The sequence below is a fragment of the Lemur catta genome, chromosome 15, assembly GCF_020740605.2.
Source record: "Lemur catta isolate mLemCat1 chromosome 15, mLemCat1.pri, whole genome shotgun sequence".
Classification (NCBI taxonomy): Eukaryota; Metazoa; Chordata; class Mammalia; order Primates; family Lemuridae; genus Lemur; species Lemur catta.
In genome coordinates this window covers 44057681-44080533 of record NC_059142.1, presented here as the reverse complement: position 1 = coordinate 44080533, position 22853 = coordinate 44057681, and the positions used below count along the sequence as shown (strand labels likewise).

The window sequence follows — 22853 nt, the reverse complement described above, 5'->3', positions numbered from 1 at the left end:
TCTCACATACTATATATCGGTCAGTTCTTTAATGAGAATCTGTATAAAACTCAAGAATTCCATCACATTTTGTTCAAGCCAAATATAAGTAAATGCTGGATTGTAGTTATTTTAGAAGCACCCCTTTCTTTACGCTAGCTTAAAGAAACCAAGAGCTGATTATATGACTATCAGTATGATAAAACACAAATTCAAAGAACTGCACTCCCCCATGAATTACCTTGTTACAATGTAAGTAACATTTTACGACTCCTCTGCTCAAAACCCTCAGCTAGCTCCCATCCCAGTAAAGGTGAAATCCTCACAACAGTCTAAAAGGCTCTGGTTGTTCTGCCCACCCCTTTTCCCCCTCCTTCCCTGACCTCATCTCCTACTACTCCCTCTGCTCACAGGACTCCAAGCACATTGGTCTTCTCACTGTTCCTCTAACAGGCCAGCTTTGTCCTCTTCAAGGCATTTATGCTTGCTGTTCCCCTGCTTGGAACGTTCCTTTCCCAGGATACTCACATGGCTCACTTCCTCACCGTCTTCTAGTCTGCTTAAGTATCAACTTGTCTGTAAGGACGTGCCTGACTAATATACTGCAAATTCCAACAACACGTTCCCATTCCCTTTTCCAGCTTTATTTTTTTCCCTAAGGCACCACCAACCATCGTCTAACATACAGAATAATTTATGTATTTGTTTGCCTCTCTTCCCCCCACCAAAAAGTTAAGTTTCATGAGGACAGGGGTCACAGACCTATCCCTGACACCTAAGATGGTGTTAAGAAATAGGCACACAATAAGCACCAATAAAAATATTCATTGAATGAATGAGTTACTAGGCTACATAATGCCCCTTCTAGATACGGGAAAATACATTTTTCCCCACAAAGCTGAAAGTCTAAAAATTAATTTTTGGTAGAAACACTTATTGCTTACCTCCTATGTGCCAGAACTGGGCTTAGCTCTGAAAAGTTTAAATGAATTAAGACAATTCCTGCCCTTTAGAAACTCCTGGGTGTGTATATGGGGGACAGACATACAAACATCGTTTACAAAACACCATATACAGGGAAGCCACAGGAAAGTGAATAACAGCCTAAAGGAGCGAGGGCAAGGGCAGAAACGCTCACTGAGGTGAGGAGACTATAATTACCTCAAACTCTCGACTAATACGACAGTTTTTCCTTATATTTTTGGTGCGTATGCTTGCAACTCCACATAAATTATTTATTCACGTCAGATAGGCTTTCAAGTAGGCCGCAAAAAAGTTTGTGTGACTATGGTGATCTCCTCAAGACTCCACAAAGAACATCGACTATGTCTTTTACAGTCTTCTCGTTTGGCAGGTTTTGCCTATTGGGACCCTTAATTTGGGGGCTTGCATCTCCCAGCTGCTACCTGCTTGGGTCAGAATCCTCCCCGCGGCCACCCCTGCCTCAGAGCTGGGCACCGGGCAAATCCCTTCCTAGCCTGGCGGGCGCCGCCTCCGGAAAGCCGCCAACTGGGCCTCGGTAAGAGTTGCGAGAAGCCGTAGCCGTGGGAGGGCGGCGCGGCTCGGAAGGCCCCCTCAGGCCTCAGCCCGCTCTTCCCTCCCTCCCCAGCCCCCTGGCCGCTGGTGCCCGGAGGCTCCGCGGACTCTTTGTTAAGCGAGGCCGCAGTTCTCCGCCCTCGCTAGGCCCCACAGTTGCCTCCAGTGCCCTCGAGGGTTAGCAGCCCTAAGTCCAGAGCCCCCACGCACAAACCTGCTGCTACAGCTGCAGCAGCAGCTGCTACTACCGCCGGCGCGGGGAAAAAAAAAAATCTCGCGGCCCAAAGTGCGCGCTGTCCGGGCTCCGTCCCGCCGCGCTCTTCCCTCTCCGCCCCCTTCGCCGCCGCTGCCGCCGCCGCCTCTGGCCCGTTGCTGAAAGGGGGAGGGGAATAAAAAACCTGACATGCGCAGTGAAGAGAGCGCGGGCCAAAGGGCGGGGCCTGGGGCTACGGCTCCCGGAAGACGCTGCTGGCTCCCGGCTTTAAAGTTCCAGAATGCCTCACAGGCTCCTCAGACTCAGACGGGAAGCTGCTGCTGGGTGGAGAGTGTTCATGGCCCACCTAGAAAGTGGGTCTGGGAATGAAGAAACAGGGTCAGTGACAGGGAGCCGCCCAAAAATCCGAAGAGAAAAGGAGTGGGGCGAATACCACATTTACATTAAAATGTCAATTCCCTTAACTCCGGTCCCTTGGAAATACGATTTGAGCAACGTTTCTCAGCTTGCCTCTAGCCACGTGGTCCCACAGAGCATGGCCACCTTTAGCTTCCGGAGCACCCGTTCAGCGTGACGCCAACTTGACTGAACCCAAGTGAGGAGGACTAGGATAGGCGAGGACAGTTCCGGCCCTGGGGCGGGGATTATGTAATTTTCCCAGCAGCCCCACCTCGCCTCAGCTGGGCGGGGAAGAGGGAGGTCTTGCGCTTTCCCCGCGGCTGCGTCCCGCCCTCCGCGCTGCGCGCAGGCGTGGACGAGCCGCACGCATTCTACGTAACGGACGGCGGAGGCTAGGTGAAGGGGGCGCGGCGTGACTGAGCTACCTGGTCCGGCTCTGTCTTAGAGGCTTCTGGGAGTGAAACAGAGGCGGCGACCAGACTGAGAGGCAGGCGGGGTGGAGGTGGCGGACCCAGGAGCGCTGGGCCGAGTTTTAGCCTCGGCTACAGGTAGGTAGCGGGCCATGACGCGTTAGTCGGTGGGTCCGGGCCAGGCCGAGCGGTGACTCTTGAGTTGCGTGGCCTGTATGCCGGTCTGGTTTCTCAACCAACCCTTAAGTCCAGCGTGTAGTGACATGCATAGGTCCCTGCGCCGTCTAACTTCTCCCGACTTTATTTTGTAGAAAAAAAAATTTTTAACTGTCCATCCACGCTAAGGCCCATTTTCTGTTGGTTTGCGAGGGGGTTGGGGATTTTAATGGTTTTCGGGAACTTTCCCACAGAGCTGTCGGGGGGGTGAAGAAATGCCAACCAGAAGGGCAAAGTTAGAGGAAATTTACAGTGTGCAGCAGGAAGAATGGAAGTAGGCATTAGGATGAATTGATTCTCCATGGTAGGGAAAAACTAGACAAGGGTGGTTTAACAAGCAACAACTTCTGTAGCCAATTTTTGATGAAGGTTTCTAGCTTGAAACGTTTTTATCCATCACATGTAAGGAGACGGGAATGAAATCTACATGATTTCCGGAAGACTCATATTCTGGCCGTTGTCAGAATGGCCTAATCTAAAATGACATCAAGGAATGATGGCCTCCCTTCTCTTTCGTTTTTAAATTCAGAGTGAGTCGCTGAGAGATTGTTGGGTGAGCTTACAGAAAATAATCAAACCAGATTCGTTAATGCTTTTGCCTTGACTTGGTCTTGTGTTCCTTGCTTCAGGAGTCTCAGACTGGGTGGCCTGGCAGGGAGTTGAGCATTTGAGAAATGAGTTGACAGGTGCAACAGAGACTTCTGAGAGGGAAGGCCAAGGTACAAATGGCTTGGATAATTTTAAACTTAATAACTTTGAAGGAGCTTTGTTACAGTGCTGAGTTATCTTGGAAATGTTTTTATGGTGTGAACATTCTAAATGGAAATTCTATTTGAAATGATCAGATATTTTAGCAGGCCATTAATCAAGTTGACTGTACAAGTGTTAACCTTTAGTCACTTCTATTTGAAAAAAAGTTCAAGACTGGGATCTGAAAAGGGAAATACTAAAAATGAAGTTTTTTTTAACTCTTAAAGGGTATTTGTAAGGCACAGCAGAAGAAAGGAATAAGAACTAATATTGAGCACCTTCGCTGTGCCAGGCAGTGTGTTAAAATGGCACGTATCTCCTGTAATACCCACCAAAGCCCAGAGGCAAGTAACAAATGGTATCCCTTTTTTGCATGTGGGGAACAGGGAATTTTAAGTAATTAGCCTAAGGTCATATGGCTGGTAAATGATAGAGCTGACATTTTAAACCAAATGTGAGGAGAAATAGGAGAAAAGAGCACATATTTCACTAAAGTTTTTCCTCTTTTTGCCACTTTTGACCAAATGTCACAACAACAGAACTAGGGGGAAAGCCTAGACAAAGTAGAAGAGAAACTTTGTTTAACAGATAATAACCGGGAGGATTGATGACCCTTAGAACTAATGGAAGCTGAAAATGTCCATTCTAGAGTTTAGGAGCATTAATTAATAAAAAAGACCATTAAAGGAAGCTAGGGGTGGTTGGAGACACATCACAAACCTCTTTGAGGTTGGTGTTGAGAAGGCAGCATGCTTTCCCACAAAATGTCCTCTGGTGCTAACCTCAAAGATCAAAGAGTGGAAAGGTGTCTCTCTGTATCCATGGGAGATTGGTTCCACAACGCCCTCCTCAGAAACCCAAATCCATGGATACTCAAGTCACTTATATAAAATGGCATAGTATTTGTATATAACCTACACACATCTGCCCATATACTTAAAAGTCATTTCTAGTTTACTTATAATACCTAATGCAATGTAAACACTATGTAAATAGTTGTTACACTGTATTGGTTTTTTAGTTTTATTGTTTTATTTATTTTTTTCCTGAATATTTTCAGTCTGTGGTTGGTTGAATCCACAAATGTGGAACCGACCCATACAGAGGGCCTACTGTACTTTTGGCCTATATACTTTATGGCATTTCTCAAAATTATTTGTAACTTTCAAAATTTATGAACTTTAATTCTAAGAATAATTATTTTTTTAATATAACCTCAGATGGGAAAATATAATTCTAAGAATATTTCTTGAGCATCCATGGGTTGCAAGATATTGGGCAATAACCTTTTATATTAAACTAATTCCTTTCAGAATTGGTGGTGCTATAAATATGCAATTTAGATCATTCATTATCCCCAAGCTTGAAAGAGTAGTACATATTTACTTTTGCCACACTCACTTCCATTAGTACTCAACATTCTGCACCTGGCTTCCATCCCTACCACTTCCTTGCACTTAGCAATAATGATTTCCTGAATATTGGAAATTTTTGGTCTGAGGCTAGCATCACTGCCTCATTTCCACCTCAGATCATCAGGCATAAGATTTGCATAGGGAGCATGCAACCTAGATCCCTTGCATGCAGTTTACAGTAGGGTTCACACTCCTATGAGAATCTATGCTGTTCTGACAGGAGGCAGGTGATGTGAGCTATGGGGATCAGCTGTAAATACAGATGAAGCTTCCCTCCCTTGCCTGCTGCTCACCTCCTGCTGTACAGCCTGGTTCCTAACAGGCCACAGACTGGTACTGGCCCAGGGGTTGGGTACCGCAGCTCTATCATACTGAATTCCTAAAATATGCTATTTCAGGCCTCTGTGCCATAGCTGTTCCTCAATCTGCAGTGCCTCTTCTAGAATGTTGGAGGAACCATGCTTTATTTTTTACAACCATTACTTTTGGCCAAATGTGGTAGCTTGCAACAGAGGCCAAGGTGAGAGGATCACTTAAGGCCAGGAGTTCGAATCCAGCCTGGACAACACAGTGAGACCCCATCTCTACAAAAAATGGAAAATTTAGCTGGGCTTGGTGGTGTGCACCTGTAGTTACAGCTACTTTAGGGAGGCTGAGGTAGGAGGATCACTTGAGCCCAGGATTTTGAGGTTGCAGGGAGCTATGACATCATTGCACTCTAGCTGGGGCAGCAAACAAGACCCTGTCTCAAAACAAAAACAAACAAATAAAAAACTGTTTCTTTTAATTACAAAAATATCTTGTAGAAAAATATAAAGAAAAATAGAGACAAAATATCCATAATCCTACCATACAAACTAACTACTATTTATGCGTAGATGTATGTCCTTCTAAATCATTTTTTAGATGTGCATTTGCTTCAAAAACAACATGGGTTCTAACTTCATTTGTAACAATTTTTAATGGACAGAAAGTAACCTTGTTTTTTTGGATACACCCATAGTGCAACCAAATAGTTTCAAAATTTTCACTCTCCCATAAGTAATACTTTAGCAAATAACCCTTGAAACTGAATTCCTGTGCAAATTTATGATTATTCAGGAATCATGCTTTGCTTATTTTGGTATCTACTGTAGAGATTTGCTTAGTGAAGGTACATTTAATTACTTATGGTAGGATCATTTATCAAAAGCAATGGAAGTCAAAGGAGTTTTTATACTAATTGGTTAGCCTTTGATGATTATTGAATCCTTATGTAATAAAAATTGTGTTTTAGAAAGATGATGGTTTTTAGCAAGGAGAGAAGTAGGGAGAGAGTTGAGACAAGGGAGACCATTTAAGATAATTACTGTGGTTCTTCAGCTGGTAGTTGGTGGTAACTTGGATTACAGTGGTTTTGGAAATCAAAGAAGAAAACACTAGGATTTGATGGCTAATTAGATTTCAAAGGAAAAAGAAAGTGAGAAATTAGATATTTTATTCATTTCAACAAGTAAGACTGGAAAAATTGGGCTGACACTGTAATAGTATAAAAATAGAGAAATTCAGGCCAAGCACAGTGGCTCACACCTATACTCCCAGCACTTTGGGAGGCCAAAGTGGGAGGATCACTTGAGGCCAGGAGTTTGAGACCAGCCTGGGCAACATAATGAGACCTCTGCTTCTACAAAAGAAAATTTTTTTTATTAGCTGAGTGTGGTTGCTGGCTGTAGTCCCAGCTACTCAGGAGGCTGAGGCAGAAGGGTTGCTTGAACCCAGGAGTTTGAGCCTGCAGTGAGTTATGATTGTGCCACTATACTCCAGCCTGGGTGAAGAGCAAGACTCTGTCTCAGAAAAAAAAAAAAAAGGAAAACGCAGAGTTTGAGTTAGAGCTGCCTGTAGGGCAGGTGTCAGCAGACTACTGCTTGAGAGATGGCCTGTGAAAGAATGGTTTTTACATTTTTAAAGGGTTGTTTAAAAGAAAAGAAGAATATGCAACAGAGACCAGTATGTGCCCCATAAAGCATAAAATATTTACTGTTTTACCAGATACAGAAAAAGTTGTAGGGCGTCAAAATAGAGATGTCTGTTAAACAATTGATGACACAAGGCTGGTCTTGAGATAACTGCTATTTGTATATAGATGTATGTCCTTCTAAACCTTTTTCTGTGTGTGCCTTAAGGGTTTTAATGGTTGAAATCTAACTACTTTTCAAATGCCAGCTCTAATGTTCTCCCCTTTTTTTGGTAGAGCCTTATCTGTTTGATAAAATGGTTACATTGCCCTCCATGTTTTTGTATAATCTGATATATATTTTTGTCACATATATGGTTTCATCTATCAGTTCAAAACCTTGTTCAGTTGCTGGAATACTCAGGTGTCCTTTTCAAAAAGCTATATATAAAATGCTGATACATTGAATTCCATCATACACACTAGGAACAATTTGTTAGCAGAAAATTACTACTTTTAAGTAAGTAATATAAAATCAGAGCCAGCAATGTGCATTTGAGAAGCAGCCTGAAAAGTGGTTCATACCATGAATTTTGGAGGCAAAACTCTGGGATCAAATCACAACTCTGTTGCACTTGATAGTTGTATTAATAATTAGCATTTCTGTGCCTCATTTTTCTTATCTGAAATGGGGATGTTAGTACTGCTACTTTCCTTAGAGGGCTGTTATAAGATTAAATAAGTTGCTTTTTATAAAGCCTTTAGAACAGTGTCTAGCTAGCACTTGGTGTCTTAAGTGTTTGATCTCATGATAATGGTGTTCACACATGCACACACAAAGTTGATCTAAGGAGGAATGGCTTTTCTGTTCCTGAATTATTCTTGCTACAACTAACAGATAAATAGTTATGTCTTATTCTTTCATTATACCCCCTTCTCAGTTCCTATATAGACCCTCAAAAAACACTTACTTGAATACTCAGTGTAAATATGAAGAGATGTTTAGAGAACCCAACCTAAAGAAATTAAATGACTTGATGACTTGTCCAAGATTTTATAGATACCTAGTGCCAGGATCTGGACTAGAACCCAAGCCTCTTGACTTCGCTTCATTTTCCTTTATCTAATGCTATCTAAATGGAATAGTATTGCATGAGAGACAAGCAGGAAAGGTTTATAGATTTATTAACTATTTACAAAATCTGATCAGTATATATAGAATGGCATTCCATTTGTTTGTTTTTTTTTTAAAGGTGCAATGAAAGCCTTCCATGCTTTCTGTGTTGTCCTTTTGGTATTTGGGAGCGTCTCTGAAGCCAAGTTTGATGATTTTGAGGATGAGGAAGATATAGTAGAGTATGATGATAATGACTTTGCTGAATTTGAGGATGTCATAGAAGATTCTGTTACTGAATCTCCTCAACGGGTGATAACCACTGAAGATGATGAAGACGAGACTACTGTGGAGTTGGAAGGACAGGATGAAAACCAAGAAGGAGATTTTGAAGATGCAGATACCCAAGTGAGGTTCTTTTTTATTGATTTCTTGGAAATCAGAAGGATGGAAAAATTTGTAACTAGTGCTTTTCCCAAACATTAAGAGTAAAACCCAGATCTAGGGAGACCTTTACTGTCTGGCATCTTAATTTTTGTTCTGTAATTAGAACTCTTCTAAATGTTTTCTGGTCTGTTCCTACCTCTTATATTGATAGAATGGATTGTATTTTTCTCTTCTGTTGAAACCCTGGCTGGGGGAGGGGCTGGAGAATAATGTGTAGGATGAGAATTATACTATTTAGAACTTTGGGTTCAAAAGCATGGGAAGTCATCATTTTGGTGTTTGGGGTTTTTTCCCCCCAGCTTTTTTGTGGTATAATTGACAAATAAAAATTGTGCACATTTATGGTGTACAACATGATGTTTTGATATGCATATACATTGTGAAATTCTTAACGCAATCAAGCTAATTAACATAGCCATCACCTCACATAGATACCTTTGTGTGCGTGTGTGGTAAGAATACTTAAGATCTACTCTGTTAGCAATTTCAAATATACAGTACATTATTAACTATAGTTACTATGTTGTACATTAGGTTTCTAGAACTTACTCATCCTGAAAATTTGTACCCTTTGATTATTTTGTTAAAAGTGTAATATCTCTGTGTTCTGTTCTTGCTGCTTATGCATTCTGTTTTCCTCTATAAATGTTGCCTACAAAATGAGACACAACTGTTGGTGACATTTGTAGAAGAAAACAGATGGTGCCTCATTTTTGTAGGAGGGAGATACCGAGAGTGAGCCATATGATGATGAAGAATTTGAAGGTTATGAAGACAAACCAGATACTACTTCTAGCAAAAATAAAGATCCAATAACAATTGTTGATGTAGGTATACAGAATTCTGAATTTCACACTAACCAACGAAATATCTTGTTATTAATCCCAGAAATATAATTAGTGACATATAGCTGGTATTGATGTAATAGTGGGAACTGGGAAAGAGCTTGACATCAATTCTTCTGATAAGAATCCACACCTAGGGAAGGAACTCCTATTTTTTTATTCTAGCCCTCCTAGTTTTACTTATAAATGAATAAGTAAGGGGATATATAGTACATTGGATTTATTTTGAGGTGGAACTCAGGACCAAGTGTAATACAAAGGGCTTTCCAACTTTTTATCCCATTTGATTGTCCTCACATTTCCTTAAAGAATCTTTTATAAAGCTGACCTAGAAAACCAAAATGGGCATATTTTTCAAAGAATAATCATGTTCAGTGACAGTTATGGGTTTCTCATTCTTTATTCCATGAGTTAGACTCCCTCCTTCAGTTTCAGCCCACATTAAATGGAATGCTTTTGCTTCTTTAGGTTCCTGCACACCTCCAGAACAGTTGGGAAAGTTATTATCTAGAAATTTTGATGGTGACTGGTCTGCTTGCCTATATCATGAATTACATCATTGGGAAGAATAAAAATAGTCGCCTTGCTCAGGCTTGGTTTAACACTCATAGAGAGCTTTTGGAGAGCAACTTTACCTTAGTGGGTAAGTTAGGCCAATGTAAATCCAGCTTCCTGCTTGAAAACAATCTGGTAAGGATGGTTTATTCCTATCAATATAAATGTGTAACTGTTTTCATTGAATGCTGAAGAGGACACATTTTATTTTATCCCGAGGATCTTGTTTTTTGTTAGGTTTTATGTACTGAATAAATTGCATTTATGTAAAAATTTTCTCATCTTTCATTAATCAACAGTATAATTGCCAGACAGCTTGTGATTAGAATGATATAGTCAGTATTACCAAAGCAAATTGATAAAATTCTGGCTGAAACCAAATAATTTTGACATTTTAGGTAGCTTGATAATTGCTTTCAATTCATAAAATTGGAGGTCCCTCAAAATTCCCTCAAGTTCTGGGCACTTTAGTTTTGGATCCACTGATGAGGTATACAGTGAAGTACTTAGAGAAACCCTTTTAGTTATATGGTGTGGGGAATGAGATGTACTCCCCTCACATTCACCTCTGTCTGGCATTTAGCACTTTATTTCTCTTTAATAGTAATCCATCTGCTCTGCAACAGACAAAGGTTTATATATTGTGCTGGGTACTTTGCGCACATTGTCTCTTATTTACTCTTTGTAGCAACACTGTCAGTTAGGTACTGTTTCTATTTTCCTGAGGAGGGACCTGCAGGGCAGAAATGTTAAAAACTTGTCTAAGCTATTAAGTAATTGTGAGAGCAGTACTGGTAGTCCCAGCTACTGGGGAGACTGAGGCAGGATGAACGCTTGAGCTCAGGAGTTCAAGACTAGCCTAAGCCACATCATGAAACCCCATCTCTAAAAATAAAATATAAAAAAATAAATAGCAACCAAAATATTAAAACCTATGGACCTGTTTTAAAACTCCATGCTCTCTCTATTCTACTATAGTACTTCAGAGTACTTCTTGACCAGGAAATCAGAAAAAAATAAGCAGCCTGTGGCTCCTTCCACTTCTTGTTTGTTTTCATTTGGTGTGTCGATCTATTTTACCTGGTGAGGTCGAGAACAGTTCTTTTTGTACATTTAATGAATTAAATAAAGAGAGAAATTATTGGAATTTGAGTTTTTTCTATATCTAAAATACAACTCAATACCACTGATAAGACTCAGTCATTTAGCTTTTAACTTTTGGCAGAGATATTTAAACTGATTTTGTTCCATTTTCTACCTGCTTGAGAGATTTATACTCTAAGGTAATCATCGTTAAACTAACAGTATGTGCTAGAGTCCATAATTTTTTTTATGGAGACAATAGAGTTTTAAAAGTAAAAGGAACAGTGCCAATCTGTTTTAATCCCTGTCCAAAGGAGAGTTCTATAAGATAGCAAAGTATTTCTACCCTAAATCTATGATCATTAGGGGATTAGGGTAGAGGAGGGTATTAGACCTCCACATTTTCAGTTAATCACATTACGTGGTTTTACCCCTAGGAGATGATGGAACTAACAAAGAAGCCACAAGCACAGGAAAGTTGAACCAGGAGAATGAGCACATCTATAACCTGTGGTGTTCTGGTCGAGTGTGCTGTGAGGGCATGCTAATCCAGCTGAGGGTAAGTAGGGAACTTCTGGTACAATGTGTATCTTCTCTTAATTTTTTCCAGCCATGATTCCTAATTCTCCAAATTTAGTGTCTCATCCATTTATGTTTGTCTTGAAGTCTACAAATTATTTCTGCTAATTGGCAAATGTGTCATAGAGTGTATTTGATGAAGTATTTGGTACTTCAAGGCCCTTTCTTTATTGTAGTAAGTAGAAGCTGCAGTTGCGTTAATCACTTCTCTCATTTTTCAGTTCCTCAAGAGACAAGACTTACTGAATGTCCTGGCCCGGATGATGAGGCCAGTGAGTGATCAAGTGGTATGTATTCTTCCCACTGTCTTTCTGTGTACACACTGAATTCTTTACTTCTTAAAGTTTATTCCATTTCTGCTTGGATTGTGTTTGGTGTCTCTGGCAACTTGTGTCCCTTGCCAAAAAATTGACCCTTTTCTGTTTAGACAGATTGTCTTCTTCCACTCTGCAGCTGTCAGGGGGCCGCCTTCTGCTTTTTTGGAGCGAAGGAGATAATACTCTATCCCCACATAGATCAGCTGAATTAGCCTTGGTAATAGAGGGAAAAGCAATTGTCATAGATAGTTGGCCTTCATAGCCAACTGTGCTCCTTGTATTTGCTTTTATCTTCCGCAAAAAGCTGGATTTCTTTTCAAATAATTTTTGCTTCAAATAATACATTTTTGGCTAAATGAACTCAAATCATGATCTGGGGGCTGTATGTTTGGTTTGCTTTCTTTCCTTTATTAACATGTTAATCTGAAAATTGTGCACTTTGTAAGAAATGCCACATTCCTCCTCCCTCCATTTTTTCAGTAAATAATTGTATTGGCTCCCACTACTATAAGAAACAAGTATACAAGACAGTTTCTTTTATATAAACTAAGAGAACAAGAAATATATATATGTGTGTGTATATATATATGTGTGTGTGTGTGTGTGTGTGTGTGTGTCAAAGTATGAAGTAGTATTTGTTTAATAAATACTGTGTTAGTGATGTAAATTAGGGACTTTGAAATGTCATTGGATTTAAAATCATTGTTATTATTTAAAAGGTGTCATTTTTAGTTGTAAAACCGTATCTTTAATTTTTCTAATATGGTCATGATGGCTTAATCCATTAAAATTTAGACCTCCATCAGTTAACATTTCTGTCATCTTTTCTCCCCCAAACATCACCTTACTAGCTGGAAAGGAGGAAAGTTTGCTGTATCCCCACACCGTCTTTGTTTTTTCTTCTTCTTCCTTTTTTGAGACAGAGTCTTGCTCTGTCACCCTAGGTAGAGCGCAGCTGCAATGCAACCTCAAACTCCTGGGATCAAGGGATCCTCTTGCCTCAGCCTTCTGAGTAGCTGGGACTACAGGTGTGAGTCACAACACCCAGCTAAATTTTCTATTTCTAGTAGAGACAGGGTCTCACTCTTGCTCAGGCTGGTTTTGAACTCCTGAACTCTAAGTGATCCTCCTGCCTCAGCTTCCCAGAGAGCTAGGATTACAGGTGTGAGCCACCATGCCCGGCCTCCCTGGCTATCTTTTTGTAGAAATTATTCTTTGGTGTTTTAATCATTTTCACTTCTTTCCTAGAGTACACTTAATCTTCTCTTTGCCTCTGGGCCTGCCATCTTTTATATCTATCTCTATCTCTATCCCTGCCCCGCCCTCCCTACCCTACCCCACACTAAGAAAAATAGCCTCAACAGACTGTTTATTTGCCTTGTGGCTCTTTATTTGCTTTGTTTTTCTGGATTCTGTTTAAGGTGTGGTGATGGAATACAGAAAACCCTTTCTTTTACAGCTGCCGTCTTGCTAATTCTATCCCTACGTTAACATTTCTGTTCTTCCCCATACTGAAAACGTTTGACCCAAACATTTTAAGATATAATTAATATGACAAATAGGGGGCTGTGTTTTATCATATCAGACTTTTTAGGCTATAATTTTGTCTTTCTGGCCCCATCAGAGTACTCACTATTTACCTGCCTAGGATGTTTTGCAACACCAACCACTTCTCAGATTCTCTGGATGCCAACTGGGTGTCCAACAATTCAGTTCAATTCTGACACTGTGTAAGTGGAGTTAGCTTCACATCCCACACGTTGAAGGGCTCAGTCCCATAAGACTGCCCCCACTTCAATTGCAGTCTCCAGTCCCAGGTTACCTGTACAGTCACCTGTACTTCTCACCAATTAACTATAAACCAGGGGATCCCACAACCTCCCTTTACATCCAATAATTTCTTAGAATGTCTCACAGAACTCAGGAAAACTCTTTATTTACATTTTCCCATTTATTATAAAGGATAAAACTCAGGAATAGCCAAATCAAAGAGAGGCATAGGGCAAGGTATGGGGGTAGGGGGTTGCGTGGAGCTTCATGCCCTTTTCTGAGCACGCCACCCTTCCTTCCTGCAAGATGATGTGTTCACCAACTTGGAAGCTCTCAATCTTGTTCAAGGGGCTCATTTTAAGTAACCAAAGATCCTTATATTATTCAGGAAATTCTAAGTGTTTTAGGAGCTCTGTGCCAGAAACCTAGAATAAAACCAAATATATTTCCTCTATTATTCCATACTGTCTGATATGGTTCTTGTTGATTTCTGATTTTTGGACTTGAGTAGTCCTATATGAATGTGCATTAATGTTCTATTGCTACATAACAAATTACCCAAACTTAGCAGCTTAATGACACTCATTTATTTTCCCAATTTTTGTTGGTCAGAAGTCCAGCATGGGCCTCTGTTCAGGGTCTTACTAAGCTGAAATCAAAGTGTCAGCAAGGCTAGAATTCTCTGGAGCTTGGGGTTCTCTTCTCAAGGCTATTCAGGTTGTTGGCAGAATTCAGTTCCTTGTGGTTAAAGGTCCCTATTTTCTTGCAAGCTGTCAACTGAGAACTACTCTCAGCTCCTAAAGGCCACCCTTGGGTCCTTTCCAGCATCTCCATCTCCCCCCATGAGCCCTTTCACACTTTGACTCTCTTCTTCAAGTAGGGCCCATCTTCTTTTAAGGATTTGCTTGATTAGTTTGGGTGCACCCAAGATAATGTCCCTTTTGGTTAATTCAAAGTCCCTTGAGTAGGGGCCTTCTGCCTTATAGCAGCATAATTATGGGAGTGCTATTCCATTATATTCACAAATCCTACTCACTTAAAGGGAGGATATGTACACCAGGGGGTGGGAATCTTAGGGGTCATTTAGAAATCTGCCTACCACAGACTCTAACAAGTGGGTTTTGTTGTTGATTTTTAAAGCAAATAAAAGTAACCATGAATGATGAAGACATGGATACCTATGTGTTTGCTGTTGGGACACGGAAAGCCTTGGTGCGACTGCAGAAAGAAATGCAGGATCTGGTATGTCAGGTTGTTCCAACTGAAATATATGGAGAAGCTGTGCCTCTTTATTACATAGATGCTCAACTTCGTAGCATAGGATAATTAATTATATCACTTGAGTGTTTGAAGCACTCCTTTGAAATAGGTCAGTACATATTCTTTTGAGGGGGGGGGAAGTCGTCTTTGTGCATAATAAAATGTTATGTCGTACTTTCAATTACTTCTTCCCCCAGAGTGAGTTTTGTAGTGATAAACCTAAGTCTGGAGCAAAGTATGGACTGCCAGACTCCTTGGCCATCCTATCAGAGATGGGAGAAGTCACAGAGGGAATGATGGATACAAAGGTAAATGCAATAGAAGACATACATCTGCTAGACCTTGTAGTTATAGGGCACTCTCCCTAAAAGTCTCACTGTACAAGATCTTCATTTTATGGCAATGTGCTAGTTATGTATTCCTCTCCCACACAAATATTAAAATACCTCTTTTAGCAGTAGATTAACTTGTCAAAAGGACAATTTGATTAGTCAAGAAGTTCTCTCTAATTCAAGAGCAAATTGTTCCTGGGTTTGCTAAGGACTTTCAGGTTTTTTGAAAAGGGAATATAATTTTAATCCTTTTCACCATGTCATTTAGTGTTTTTTTTTCTTTTTTTGAGCTTCAGTTAGTGTGGAAGAAGAGAGATATATAGAGAGCCCCCTCCCCACCCACCCCCCTTTTTTAATAAGAGATGGGTCTTGCTATGTGCCCAAGCTGGATTGCAGTGGCTATTCACAGATGTGATCATAGCTGACTGTAGCGTTGAACTCCTGGGCTCGAGCAATCATCCCACCTTAGCCTCCCCAGTAGCTGGGACTATGGACACATGCCACCATGTCCAGCTGAGAGAGCCATTTCTTTCTATTGGTTGTGTAATGGTAACAAATCTTAGTATCATAAAAATATAGGATAACTCAGACATAGTTATAAATGTAAGTTCAAGGTGATTCTTTATAAAGAATCCCCTGAAATTATTTTAGGTTTTATTTTTATGCTTTCATTTTTGTTTAGAACATTGAGACATTTTCATCTGCTCAATGAGAAATTTAATATTGGTGTGACTAAAGAAGGGTACTAGTTTCATTTTAGAGAGGTTCCTTAATTTTTAAAAAGCTTTGGTCTTAATGACATTGTGCAAAAGTAAGGAAGGTTGAAGAGTGAATATCTTTATGAAAAAAGGGAAATGCCTCAAACCCTACTTTAAAAATATATATATTTTTTTCAGATGGTTCACTTTCTTACACACTATGCTGACAAGATTGAATCCGTTCATTTTTCGGATCAGTTCTCTGGCCCCAAAATTATGCAAGAGTACGTATGAGATAAAAACGTTAAAATTAATTTTCCTTACTCGCTTTCTGTGTTAAAATACCTTAAGGTGCTTCTGCAATTTCCCTTATCAAATGAGTGAGGGAAGTGGGTGACAGGCCTCCTAGTGTTCCTTTGCTTTGAGTGCATGCATCATGAGAGGTCATTGGAAACCTATAAGAGACAAACACGTGAGCTACCCTCCCCCAGTTTGCATGTTTGCACCACCCATGCAGTGCCCTCCTGCATGTTTGTACCACTCACTCAGTGAGGTGGTTGAGAATCTTACAGAATGAATGGCTGATGCTAAGAAAAACAATTGCTAATTTCTTTTTCCTTTGTAGTATAGGTTCTTTTTTTTTAATTTATGATATTAATTTGTGGTGTTTGATTGCAAATCTGTGTATTTTGTACTTTATGGCCTTTTCGGGCTTCCCTATCTGAATAGTTGGGTGATTGTATACTTTCCTAGCATATTATCAGACACCCTCAATGCCCATAGAGTTTCCAGATTTATAGTAATATTGTTCAAGTGTACATATTTAGGTCTTGGATTTGTTCTTTGAATTCACAGCTTGCATCAGGAGAGCATATTTATTTCCCTTTATCCTTGGTGTGGAACTGGTTCTGACCCAAATTTTTAGCTAAAGTTTTCTCATAGGCTGTGAAGTTGAGCACAGTTAAAAGCCAATGTGGATTTTAGTTGTATGTTAAGATTACTCAGGTCCTTATGCCTCTAGGTAGTACAGCATCATCCTTGCCTTGCTCAACTCAATAACGACACTGGGGACAAAGTTTCCATTGTAGCATTCATCAAGCCTTTTGCTTGTGGAAGGGAGGGCAGTTGGTCAAAGGATTTATAGTCAAAAATTACAAAGGAATTTTCAATGACAGAACTAATTATATCTGCTATTCCTAAATTTTTTTCTGGGCCTAACTAAAAAATAAGATGCTTCATTATAGGAAGATAGCATAGGAGTTGGAAATAAAAAATAAAAATCCATCAAAATAAGCAAAAATGTTGCTTAAAATATGGGCCTCATGTTTAAATAATAGGCTCATTTCTGGCTCCCTAGGTGAGATGGAGTGTACCCTGCTTGGGGGGAACATCACTGGAGGTGTTCAAGTATAGTGTAAAGATCACTTGGGATTGCATCCATCAGTTAGATGAGTGGACCAGATGACTTGTAAACCTTCAGGCTCTAGGATTATATTTGACTTGGGAATGCCAAACCAAATACTGTGCTAATTATTTGTAGGTATCTGTTCATCTAAGTGGATTGGGTGGCTTGGATGCATGGAAAATATCTTTCTTGTATTCCTTCTTAATAGCCTTTTGTTTTATGACAGGGAAGGTCAGCCTTTGAAGCTACCTGACACTAAGAGGACACTATTGTTTACATTTAATGGTAAGCGTTCTGGATTCTTAGTTTTCTATGGCATGATCTTGACAGCATTGTTCCTTCCTAAATGATAGCTATAAAACTATGTTAAAACTAACCCCATGCTTGCTTATTGATTTCTGGGTTTCTTCAAGAAGAGAACCTTTTATATATTTTAATGTCTATTTTCTACTGCATTTCAACTGCTTAAGAAACTTAGAGAAAGGAGTCTATTAACATAAAAAGAGTTGGAGTATTAATATTAATGCTGCCATTAACTCATAGAAAAAAATGGCTTTTTTTTCCAGTGCCTGGTTCAGGTAACACTTACCCAAAGGATATGGAGGCTTTGCTACCCTTGATGAACATGGTGATTTACTCTATTGATAAAGTCAAAAAGTTCCGACTCAACAGAGAAGTAAGCCTCAAAGCCTTTATTTTAATTTGCACCTTTTATTATTTTTTCCGGGGGGAGGGGCAGGTGGGAAGTCCCTGAGAGAAGGGGCTATCAAGGATTTCAATGATTGAATCTTTGCTAGTTGACTGGAAAGTGTCAAATGGGAGTGCTTTTATGAAAGAACGATAAATGGGATTTTGCTCCTGTTGGATAGAAATGGATTTCTTATGAAACACTTTGTTTCTTGGGAAAAGGGCAAACAAAAAGCAGATAAGAACCGTGCTCGAGTAGAAGAGAACTTCTTGAAGCTGACACATGTGCAAAGACAGGAAGCTGCCCAGTCTCGGCGGGAAGAGAAGAAAAGAGCAGAGAAGGAGCGAATCATGAATGAAGAAGATCCTGAGAAACAGCGTAGGCTGGAGGTACGACAAACTTTTCTTTTCTTTTTTCTTTTTCTTTTTCTTTTTTTTTTTTTTTTTTTTGAGACAGGGTCTTGCTCTGTCACCCTGGGTAGAGTGCAGTGGCATTATCATCCATATCGTAGCTCACTGCAACCTCAAACTCCTGGTGTCAAGCGATCCTCCCGAGCAGCTGGGACTACAGGTGTGCACCACAATACCTGGTTAATTTTTCTATTTTTAGTAGAGATAGGGTCTCCCTCTTGCTCAGGTTGATTTTGAACTCCTGACCTCAAGCGATCCACCTGCCTCAGCCTCCTGGAGTGCTAGGATTACAGGTATAAGCCACCATGCCCAGCCAAACTTTTCATATCTCTGATGTAAAACTAAGATTTATGTCATATTGTGTCATTAGTTGTTAAGGTAATCCTATGTAGGAATGTACACAAGCTAAAAGTTTAGCATTTACTCAGCATTTGGGACATTTTGTCAGTTGATCGTATTATAAAGAATAAATAATCCTTCCTCCAAACCATGCAGTTTGAGTCTATGAACCTGGAAAATGATCTGACTTATCCTATTGCCTTAGCACAATTTCATTTTGAAAGTTCCACTGTCATTTTTCAAGCCAAACACTGCAGTAGAAAGAAATTAGGAATTTTAATAGAAACTAGCACAAGTGCCCCTTTTGTATTTTTGTTTTCTGTTTGGGGGTTTTTGTTTTGTTTTTTGGGTTTTTGTGGGGAGTATAGTGGCATGATCATAACTTACTGCAACCTCACACTTCCAGCTTCAAGTGATCCTCCTGCCTCAGCCTCCTGAGTAGCTGGGACTACAGGTGTGCATCACCACACCAAGCCTTGTTTTCTGTTTTTCTATGTAACTAGAACCTCAAACTTAGAACTTTTTAGGCTGTAGTATATCTTTCAAAGATCAGCATGTTCTGATATTTTTGTGAAAGAAAGATGCCATAATCCAGCTCTAAAGTAATTTTAAACTTTGTAAATGCTGGTCAAAACAGAGAAAAGTCCTAAAAGATGTGAGTTTTAATCGGAATAATATTGAGAGGATTGGGCCGGGTGCGGTGGCTCATGCCTGTAATCCTAGCACTCTGGGAGGCCGAGGCAGGAGGATTACTCGAGGTCAGGAGTTCGAGACCAGCCTGACCAAGAGCAAGACCCCGCCTCTACTAAAAATAGAAAGAAATGATCTGGACAGCTAAAAACATATATAGAAAAAAATTAGCCAGGCATGGTGGCACATGCCTGTAGTCCCTGCTACTCGGGAGGCTGAGGCAGAAGGATTGCGTAAGCCCAGGAGTTTGAGGTTGCTGTGAGCTTGATCCCACGGCTCTGTAGCCTGGGCAACAGAGTGAGACTCTGTCTCAAAAAAAAAAAAAAAGAAAGAAAAAATTAAAATAATATTGAGAGGATTGAAGAAAATTCTTAGGAGGGGGCATGCTTCCAAGAAAATGTGAGCTGCTGTGTGGCACTGCAATTGCCAGTAGTGTCATTAATGCTCTTCAAGAAAGTGTCCAGGATACCAGAGACCTGTCCTCATCTTACCCTCTTTCTCTTCAGTTTTTGTTTGATTTAGTTTAGTGATAGGCTATTTTCCCTGAAAGTGTAGCGCTTTTTGCAGTCGTCATGATAAATGAAAATGGCTTTTAATGTACACATGAAGAATCTACACAGGAATAGGTAATGCCTTTTATTTTTCTATGAAAAGGAAATTCTAGGATTTGAAACTACAATGGGTTAAAGGAAAAGGGGCATCTGGAACTTGAGTTGGATTTTTAGCTTCTTGTGGATATAAAGAATTAATTTTTTTAGAACCACCACTATAAGCCTGTCACAGTGGTGCATGCTTGTAGTCCCAGCTGCTCAGGAGGCTGAGGCAGGAGGATCACTTGAGCCCAGGAGTTCAAGGTTGAAGTGCGCTCTGCTTTCACCACTGTGCTGCAGCCTGGGTGACAGAGCGAGACTCTGTCTCTAAAATGAATAAGAAACAAAGGAAAGAAAAGAAAGAGAAGATTATAGTAAACTTCTGATTTGAATAACTCATCCATACAAATGATCTGGACCTCCCTGCCACTGCCAGTGTAGTAGCTTGTTTGTTTTTATGTATTTAATTTGAAAAATACAGAGCAACATTATACACAGAAGTTAAAATTAAACCTTGATTACCATGTAATTACTATGTAAAAATAATATAACAATCCTTCAGACAACCCCCATCCCTAAAAATAACCAGTGTTAACACTTTATATAGTTCTCTATGTGTTTGATGTATATATTTCTTAATGTACCTTATCTTAAAAACAAGTGTTCTGCAAGTTTTTTATATTAAAAATATATCAGTCTTTGAAGAAAGTGATGTCTTTCCATATTTGTGCTTTTTAATTTTCTGAGGAAAACAGTCTCAGAAGGTACACACACAGACACACACATACATTCATGTATGTATATGCATATGTATACATATAAAATAAATTTTGAATACATACTACCAATAAGAAGTTGTACCAATTTATACTTTTACCAGTATGAGAGCTCCTCTTTACTCATATCTTTTCAAAAACTAGTAGTTATCCTCTTTTTTTTTTTTTTAATCTGTGATTCTGGTGGGGGGAAATGGTATCTCATTTGTTTTGCATTTTTTCAATTATTGCAAATGGACATTTTTCACACGTGTTCACCTTAACATAAATATATTTCTTTCTTTTTTTTTTTTTTGAGACAGAGACTCCCTGTGTTGCCTGGGCTACAGTGAGTGCTGTGGCGTCAGCCTAGCTCACAGCAACCTCAAACTCCTGGGCTCAAGCGATCCTACTGCCTCAGCCTCCCCAGTAGCTGGGACCACAGGCATGCGCCACCATGCCCGGCTAATTTTCTCTATACATATATTTTAGTTGGCCAGATAATTTCTTTCTATTTTTTTTTAGTAGAGATGGGGTCTCGCTCTTGCTAAGGCTGGTCTCGAACTCCTGACCTCGAGCAATCCACCCGCCTCGGCCTCCTAGAGTGCTAGGATTACAGGCGTGAGCCACCACGCCCGGCTAACATAAATATATTTCTTAACCATGATACTGTATGTTGTGTATCAGTAGTTTTACACATGTATATATGGGAATTAGGGGTGGCTAACACTGGGAAAGGAGTGAATATAGTGGAGATAGGGGTTGGGACAGTGAGAAGAAGACATTGGGACAATACTTTGCCTACCTTGTGTAGCTGCCCCAGAATAGTATAGCTCTTGAGATTTTTGCTGTTGCTACTTCCTTGCTACTGGGCCCTCACAGGAGGCAGCAGCATTGCCAAAGGAGGTGGGTTCATTCCTGCCTTTGCGAATCCAAACTCAGAATGTATTTTCCCCTAAAAGTGGCTTACTCTTAACATTGGTGGTAGTTTCACAGTAGCACAGCTGAGGATGCATCAACATTCGGGCTTATACTGCTGTATAGGTGAAGAGTTCTTTGTTATCTAGTGCAGGAACATAACACAATCAATAGTTCCCAAACCAGGAATTTACAAATCATCCTTTGAAACCTAATTTGTTATACTATGAACAACTATGTATGCTAACGTGCTTCTGCTTTTTCTCATCCATATTTTCTTGATCCTGTACCAGTTGAGGAGTATAGTCCTCAGGACATTTCTACCCCAGTCTCCCAAAAAAATGAAGTTTGAGATTCCAGCTGAAATAAGCTTTAATCAAATGTACCAGTAATGGCCATCAGCGAAGTCTTACTTTGACTTAGCCTCTAAGGCCATATATCTTGGCAGGTATATATTTATCTGCCATCATAAATGGTATGAATATTGGGCTTGTGTTTCCTGGGTATAAGAAAAATCAAACCCAATAGCAAAACCTAGTTAATTGTAGTAGTTTCTTTCTAAATTGAGATTTTAGTTACCTCTACTTCATTTCAAGTTAATTTTCATTCACCAACATAGGTATTGGCCATTATTTTTATAACTGTATTCTAGAATGTCATTTATGGTGCAAGCCTAAGTTTGTAAATAATATTATAGGCAATATTGTAGTTTTGATTTTTTTAAACATATGCTTGGAGCTTAGTTTGGGTTCTCTCTCTCCCTCTGCCCCTTTCCCTCTTTCTCTAGGAAGCTGCTTTGAGGCGTGAGCAAAAGAAGTTGGAGAAGAAGCAAATGAAAATGAAACAAATCAAAGTGAAGGCTATGTAAAGTCATCCCAGAGATTTGAGTTCCGATGGCACCTGTAAGCTCTGAATTCACAGGAAACAAAAAAACACCTGTCCATTTCTCACCTTAAATTTCAGACACTTCTAGCAAACTGAGATAATTTCATCATCCACTCTGCTTTTGGTTTGGAGTTTTATGGGGGTTGTAGATAGATTGAAAGGACTCTGTTTCAGTGATTTTCTTCCAGATAATCAAATTATTTTGATTATTTTATAAAAGGAATGATATATGAAGTCTGTGTAGTTTTAACATATTTTTAAAATTATAACATGAATCGGCCGGGTGCGGTGGCTCACGCCTGTAATTGTAGCACTCTGGGA

The 22853-nt window shown here is 39.9% G+C and overlaps 2 protein-coding genes across 3 annotated transcripts in view; one reads left to right on the top strand and one right to left on the bottom strand.

Annotated features, from left to right (window-relative positions):
* DDX42 (DEAD-box helicase 42) overlaps window positions 1-1873 on the bottom strand; it is a 35123-nt gene extending 33250 nt beyond the window's left edge. The window contains exon 1 of one of the 2 annotated variants that reach the window (XM_045525976.1): window positions 1730-1873. The gene's annotated coding sequence lies outside the window, so the exon portion shown is untranslated. Of the gene's footprint in view, window positions 1-1140; window positions 1210-1729 lie in introns of those variants that run through there. The other variant, XM_045525977.1, reaches the window with a different exon arrangement.
* A 624-nt stretch (window positions 1874-2497) lies between these two features.
* CCDC47 (coiled-coil domain containing 47) lies at window positions 2498-22853 on the top strand. The gene is made up of 13 exons (XM_045525975.1): window positions 2498-2676; window positions 8106-8374; window positions 9133-9240; window positions 9727-9901; window positions 11334-11455; window positions 11697-11762; window positions 14703-14804; window positions 15020-15130; window positions 16051-16136; window positions 17484-17542; window positions 17824-17933; window positions 18167-18334; window positions 22435-22853. Exons 2-13 carry the CDS (start codon window positions 8111-8113, stop codon window positions 22513-22515), a joined length of 1452 nt encoding a protein of 483 aa, XP_045381931.1. The 5' UTR covers window positions 2498-2676; window positions 8106-8110; the 3' UTR covers window positions 22516-22853.

What these genes read in the sequence shown, in the direction of transcription:
- CCDC47 (XM_045525975.1), top strand. Translation starts at nt 8,111, where the DNA reads ATGAAAGCCTTCCATGCTTTCTGTGTTGTCCTTTTGGTATTTGGGAGC. An exon ending in GCATGCTAATCCAGCTGAGG is followed by an intron (nt 11,456 to 11,696) that starts GTAAGTAGGGAA and finishes CTCATTTTTCAG; the next exon opens with TTCCTCAAGAGACAAGACTT. An exon ending in AGAAAGAAATGCAGGATCTG is followed by an intron (nt 14,805 to 15,019) that starts GTATGTCAGGTT and finishes TTCTTCCCCCAG; the next exon opens with AGTGAGTTTTGTAGTGATAA.